General features: G+C 64.2%; 1 protein-coding gene across 3 annotated transcripts in view; it reads left to right on the top strand.

The window, feature by feature from the left end:
- PER1 (period circadian regulator 1) overlaps positions 1–6,646 on the top strand; it is a 17,112-nt gene that overhangs the window by 6,545 nt on the left and 3,921 nt on the right. For 2 of the 3 annotated variants that reach the window (XM_025195753.1, XM_025195755.1), the window contains 14 exons: positions 874–1,218; positions 1,358–1,456; positions 1,874–2,028; positions 2,137–2,258; positions 2,336–2,537; positions 2,677–2,728; positions 3,002–3,144; positions 3,234–3,312; positions 3,398–3,504; positions 4,810–4,963; positions 5,049–5,157; positions 5,244–5,375; positions 5,648–6,006; positions 6,144–6,268. In XM_025195753.1, the coding sequence (XP_025051538.1) occupies positions 874–1,218; positions 1,358–1,456; positions 1,874–2,028; positions 2,137–2,258; positions 2,336–2,537; positions 2,677–2,728; positions 3,002–3,144; positions 3,234–3,312; positions 3,398–3,504; positions 4,810–4,963; positions 5,049–5,157; positions 5,244–5,375; positions 5,648–6,006; positions 6,144–6,268 (2,183 nt within the window). The remainder of the gene's footprint in view (positions 1–873; positions 1,219–1,357; positions 1,457–1,873; positions 2,029–2,136; positions 2,259–2,335; positions 2,538–2,676; positions 2,729–3,001; positions 3,145–3,233; positions 3,313–3,397; positions 3,505–4,809; positions 4,964–5,048; positions 5,158–5,243; positions 5,376–5,647; positions 6,007–6,143; positions 6,269–6,646) is intronic. The other variant, XM_025195754.1, reaches the window with a different exon arrangement.

The raw sequence follows: 6,646 nt of genomic DNA, 5'->3' as shown, positions 1-6,646 counted from the left end.
CTCGGCATCTGTGCCTGCAGGGCCCCCTCCAGTCTCCGAGCCTATGTCTTTCTGTGTGCCCGGGCCTGGAGTCACGTCTCTCCAACGGCCCCGCGTGCGTGTGCGTGTGCGTGGGTAGGGTCCCTGTGCACACTGTTGGCAGGGCCGGCCCCGCCCCCCCCCGGTCTGTAGAGACACTGGCAGGGCCATGCCCATGTGTGTGCTGGTACCGATCCTCCTCTTCCTCCTCCTTCTGGTCCTGGTCCTGGCAAAAGCTGCCCCAGGGTTTTCCTGTCCCTGGCGCCCTGCCAGCCCTTTCCTGCTTCGCTTCACACGCCCAGGCTGCAGGATCCGGGCCAGGCCAGTCAAAGGGGCAGGGCGGGGGCAGGGAGCTCTTGGCAGCAGGACAGGGGTGGGGGGCGACCCCTGGGCAGAGGGCTGAGCCCCACAGGCAGCGCAGGGAGCTAACAATAGCCCGGCTTTGCGCTCAGAATAGCCATCTCGAGGGTAATTAGGGAGCTGGGGTGGGGGGAGGGGGACACAATCCAGATGGTCCTGGCCACGTGGTGCCCACCTGGCTTAGGGCCAAGGGGCTGCACGTGCCACACCGTGAGGAGGGACCGGATGCCTGGTTCTCTGGCTGCATGTGTTAAAGTGGACATGGAGGGAGGGGAGTCAAGGTGCCTGGGTTTTCTTCTGGGAGGGGTCTGCGGGGTGGGGGCTGAGGGGGTTTGAGCCAGGACTCTTGGGTTCTCTGCCAGACTCCCTCCACCGTGTGGGGACTTGTTGGGCCATCCTGGGACCTGCTCCATGTACAAGCACCGCATGGGGAACAGCCGGGCACCTCTCCCAGCCTCAGTTTCCCCTGCCCTGACCCTGCTCCCTGTCTTGCAGGTGCCCCAGACTCTTGGCTCGCCTGCACCCACCCAGAGGTGACACCGCCCGCATCTCGCCCCCTGCTTTCTCCCTGTGCCGGCAGGGTGGCAATGCCCTGGGGCGCCTGTCAAACATGAGCAGCAACTGCGAGCCAGGCCAGGGCCCCTTTGAGGGCGGAGGTGTGGCAGCGGCGGGGCCGGGGACCGGGCGGCCCCGGGGCCAGGCCAACGATGACATGGACGCCAACAGCAATGGGTCCAGCGGCAACGAGTCGCATGGCGACAGCTCCCTGCGCAGCGACCACAGCAGCAGCGGCAATGGCAAGGATTCGGCCCTGATTGAGACCACTGAGAGCAACAAGAGGTACGGGGCTGCGCCAGGGCTGGGGGGTCGGGGGGGGGCCTGGCTTCTCTGGGGGCACCCAGGCCTGGGCTGGCTGTGTCACTGGGTGTGCAGGGGGCACTGGGGGAGGCAGAAGGTCAATGGCCCCTTGTCCCCACAGCACCAACTCGCACAGCCCGTCGCCACCCAGCAGCTCCATCGCCTACAGCCTGCTCAGCACCAGCTCTGAGCAGGACAACCCCTCCACCAGCGGCTGCAGGTAGGTCTGGAACCTGCATGTCTGGGCCCCGGCCCCAGTCCTTGGTGGGCAGCAACAGAGCAAAGCCCCGCCAGGCACCCTGCCCCAGCCCGGACGCCTGGGTTCCATCCCCAGTGCAGGGAGAGAACTGGGTTAGAGTGGGGGCTGGGAGCCTGGGCGCCTGGGTTTTCTCCCAGTGCTGGGAGGGGCATGGGCACAATGGGTTAGAGTGGGGGCTGGGAGCCTGGATGCTTGGGTTCCGTCCCCAGTACTGGGAGGGTCATGGGAATAGTGGGTTAGAGGGGGGCTGGGAGCCCGGATGCCTGGGTTCTCTCCTAGCCCCAGGAGGGGCACAGGGTGGGGTGACCTGGGCGAGATGAGGTCCCCTCCACCATGGCACGGCTTGACGCCCCCCCCGCCCCTCCTGCACCCCTGCAGCAGCGAGCAGTCGGCACGTGTGAAGACACAGAAAGAGCTGATGAAGGCGCTGAAGGAGATGAAGATCCGGCTGCCCTCGGAGAAGCGCAGCAAGGGCAAGTCGGGCACACTGGCCACGCTGCAGTATGCCCTCTCCTGTGTCAAGCAGGTCCAAGGTAGGGCCACGGCCCGCGGGGGTTGGCGGTGGGCGCAGCGTCCTGGCTGCCAGCAGGGGCCAGGCACCCCTGGCCCAGCTCTGAGCAGCTCCCCCCGCCCCGCTACAGCCAGCCAGGACTACTACCAGCAGTGGGCAATGGATGGCAGCCAGCCTTGCACCCTGGACATGTCCAGCTACACCATGGAGGAGCTAGAGAACATCACCTCTGAGTATACCCTCAAAAACCCAGTGAGTGCCCTGATCCCGGCCCACGTGGACTCCCTGAGCATGCCTGGTGCCTCACTGACCCCCCACTTCCTGCGCAGGACACCTTCTCGGTGGCTGTGTCGTTCGTGACAGGGCGGATCGTTTACGTCTCGGAGCAGGCGGGCACCATCCTGCGCTGCAAGCACGACATCTTCCAGGGGGCCACGTTTGCCGAGTTCCTGGCGCCACAGGATGTCAGCATCTTCTACGGCTCCACTGCCCCCTACCACCTGCCCTCCTGGAGTGCCTGCACCTCCGCCAGTGAGTTTGGGGGCAGGGTTGGGAGATAGCTTTTCTGTGACCGGTTGCGGTGAGGGGTGTTCTCCGGTTGGAGAAAAGGAGAGGGCAGGCTAGTGGGGCTCCCTTGAACACCGCTAACCTGCCCTTGCTGTGCCTGCAGGTGCAGCTGCCATGGACTACACCCAGGAGAAGTCAGTCTTCTGCCGGATCAGGTGAGTGCCGGTTGCAGCTGAGGGGCGCTGGGATGGGGGTAGGAGTCCGGGGCAAGGGGCTGCGTGTCCAGCAGGGACCAGCTGCTCACGCCCAGAGGAAGACGTTACCTGTCCTGTGCTGCAGGAACCGCTCGCCGCCAAGGGACCCCGGCCCCCAGCCCTGTTTGCTGCGGGTGGGCCAGGCAGGCTGGGAGCTGGGGTCCTCCCCCTGCCCAGTCCTGGTGGTCTGGTCTCCTCTGGCCTCTGGTCTTATTGCAGGCATTTGTTTCTCAGCGGAGGCCACGAGCGAGGCCGGGAGCTGCGCTACTACCCCTTCCGCCTGACACCCTACCTGGCCAAGGTGCGCGAGGCTGACAGAGCCGAGGGCCAGCCCTGTTGCCTGCTCATTGCTGAGCGCATCCACTCCGGCTATGAAGGTACTGGCCCCCGGTTTCCCCCCAGCACGCCCTCGTGGGGCCCAGTCTGGCCAGCTCCCAGCTTGACCCTGCTGCTCTCTTTTCCCCAGCCCCCCGCATCCCCCCCGACAAGCGGATATTTACCACCAGGCACACTCCGAGCTGCCTTTTCCAGGATGTGGATGAGAGGTGAGGGCTCGGCCAGGTGGGGTGGGGATCGGGCCCGGCTGTGGGCACAGTGGCAGCCCCTGTTGATGCCCCTTGTCTGCCCCAGGGCTGCCCCTCTGCTGGGCTACCTGCCCCAGGACCTGATCGGGATGCCCGTGCTCTGGTACCTGCACCCTGAGGACCGGCCCCTCATGCTGGCCATCCACAAGAAAAGTGAGTCCCGTCTCGCATGTGCTGATCCCTGGGGCGTGTGCCAACCCCCCCATGCCTGCCCTGTGCTGGACGGCCAGAACAGTGCAGCATGTGCTCACCTTGACTTCCCTGCCGCACGTGTCTGTATGGTGTGCACTCGTTCCTGCGATCCACCTGCAGTCATGCATACCTGTGCACGTGTGTGGTGTGTGCTAACCCATGTCCCCTTCCTGCAGTTGTGCATTACAGCATGTGTATATGTATAGGTGTGTGTGTGTGATGTGTACTAACCCATGTGCACGTGCAGTTATTCAGAACAGGTGTGCATGATGTGTGCTAACCCATGTCCCCCTCCTGCAGTTGTGCATTACAGCACATGTGCATGAGCATGTGCATGTGTGGTATGTACTAACCCTGAATGAGACCTGAATCATTGCAGGCATGAACATGAGCCTGCAATGCGATGCTGCGGCTAGTAAAGCGACCAAAACGCTGGCTTGCATCTATAGATGCTTCTCAAGCAAATCCCGGGACGTCATTCTCCCCCTGTACTCGGCCTTAGTGAGGCCGCAGCTGGAGTACTGCGTCCAGTTTTGGGCTCCACAATTCAAAAAGGATGTGGAGAAGCTTGAGAGAGTCCAGAGAAGAGCCACACGCATGATCAGAGGTCAGGGAAGCAGACCCTACGACGACAGGCTGAGAGCCCTGGGGCTCTTTAGCCTGGAAAAGCGCAGGCTCAGGGGCGATCTGATGGCCACCTACAAGTTTATCAGGGGTGACCACCAGCATCTGGGGGAACGTTTGTTCACCAGAGCGCCCCAAGGGATGACGAGGTTGAATGGTCACAAACTACTTCAAGATCGTTTCAGGCTGGACATAAGAACTTCTTTACTGTCCGAGCCCCCGAGGTCTGGAACAGCCTGCCACCGGAGGTGGTTCAAGCGCCTTCATTGAACACCTTCGAGATGAAACTGGATGCTTATCTTGCTGGGATCCTATGACCCCAGCTGACTTCCTGCCCTTTGGGCGGGGGGCTGGACTCGATGATCTTCCGAGGTCCCTTCCAGCCCTGATGTCTATGAAATCTATGAAACCCGTGTGCATATACAGTAGGGCAGGTGCATGCTATCCCATGTGTCCCCACCCCTCCCATGCAGTACAGCAGTCATGTGCATGTGCAGGTGCTTGCATGGTGTGTGCTAACCCATGTGCACCTGCAGCCACATAGTAGGGGTGTGCATGCACAGGTGTGCATGTGCTCACCTGCATGCCCTCGTGCAGCAGGGCGGGCGCAGGCGCATGCTAACCCATGTCCCCTCCCCACAGTTGTGCAGTACGGTGGACAGCCCTTCGACCACTCCCCACTGCGCTTCCACACACGCCACGGCGAGTACGTCACCATTGACACCTCCTGGTCCAGCTTTGTGAACCCCTGGAGCCGCAAGGTCTCCTTCATCATGGGCCGCCACAAAGTCCGCACGTGAGTGGCGGGGGGTGCATGGGCGGGGGGGTGGGGCTGCAGTGGTGCTAGGCCCCCATGCTGACGCCCCTTTCCCACCGTGCAGGGGCCCTCTGAACGAGGATGTCTTCATGGCCCCCAAGACCCAGAAGCTGCGGCCACTGGAGCCTGACATCCAGGAGCTGTCAGAGCAGATCCATCGCCTGCTGCTCCAGGTGAGACCCCCATCTCTGGAACCCCGCTGCTGTCCCCTGCTGCTGCTGTGCCAGGCTCTGACCCCCCACCGCTTGCTTCCCCATAGCCCGTGCACAGCACTGGCTCCCTGGGCCTCTGCAGCCTGGGCAGCAATGGGTCCCACGAGCAGTTCCTGAGCGTTGCCTCGTCCAGCGACAGCAACGGGCTCCCAGCCGATGAGGCCCAGGCCCTGCAGCCGGTGAGCACTGGGGAACGGGCGGGCCGGGCGCAGCAGGGCCAGAATGCCTGGGCTCTCTGCCGACTGGGGAGGGGGACATTGGGTATCATAGGGCACTGCAGGCCAGGATGCCTGGGTTCTTTCTTAGTTGGGGAGGGGGCATCGGGTATCACAGGGCACCATGGGCTGGGATGCCTGGGTTCTACCTCAGTGGGTGGGGGAGAGCAGGGGGCTGGAGCGAGGATACATGGGCCCCATCTCAGTCCAGCTCTGACCCTTGCTCCCCTTTCCAGATGACCTTCCAGCAGATCTGCAAGGACGTGCACATGGTAAAGAACAAGGGCCAGCAGGTTTTCATCGAGTCACGGACCAAGCCGCAGGCCGCCAAGGCCCCCCGCGCCGGTGAGTGCCCGGGGATGCCACAGCAACGCAAGGGCGGCAGACCCAGGCGCCATGGCCCCAGCTCTGAACCCTGCCCCCTGCCCTGTGCCGCAGGCCTGGACGTGGCCCTGGAGCATGGGGTCCTGGGCCGGGAAGCGCTGCGGGAACCTGAGCGGAGCCCGGCATGTGCCCCCACCTCCGAGGGCTCGGTGCGGAAGGAGCCGTCCAACTATTCCTACCAACAGATCAACTGCCTGGACGGCATCATCAGGTGAGCGGGGCCGGGCACAGCGTGGGCCCCTCAGTGGTGGTACGGGGCCCTTCTCCTGGCCGTCGTGTCCTCCGGGGCGACTGCCTCAGGGCTGGGTCAGGGTGTGGCCCCCTCCTCACTGTGTCCGGGCCCCACAGGTACCTAGAGAGCAGCAACCTGCCGAGCCGTGTGAAGCGCAAGTGTGGCTCCTCGTCCTATACGACCTCCTCCACCTCCGATGACGACAAGCAGAAGGCAGTCGCCAAAGAGGCGCCTAGGAAAGGTACCGCCACCTGCCTGTCCTCCCCGCATCCCCCCCCGGGGCCCAGCTGAGCCGAGCAGGCAGCCCCACAAGCTCCCAGGCTCCTCCTCGCTGCCCTCCGGACACTCCCAGCATCCCCCATGTCCGTGCCAGAGTTGCTGTACCCCACTGTCCCCTATGTCCACGCCAGAGCCGCCTTCCCCCGCTGTCCCCTACATCCATGCCCGGCGCAGGGGCGGGAGCTGTGGGCCGCCGCTAACTTCATTGTCTCCCGGACCAGATGCGGCAGAGGAGGCGGTGGGCGGCCAGGCCAAGCGCGAGGAGGATCCCGGGCCGGCGGCTGTGGTGGGGCCCCCGCTGGCCCCGCTGGCGCTGCCCCCCAGCAAGGCGGAGAGCGTG

Source organism: Alligator sinensis, unplaced genomic scaffold (genome assembly GCF_000455745.1).
Source record: "Alligator sinensis unplaced genomic scaffold, ASM45574v1 scaffold2636_1, whole genome shotgun sequence".
NCBI classification, from domain to species: domain Eukaryota; kingdom Metazoa; phylum Chordata; order Crocodylia; family Alligatoridae; genus Alligator; species Alligator sinensis.
This window is presented reverse-complemented; position numbering and strand designations above follow the sequence as displayed.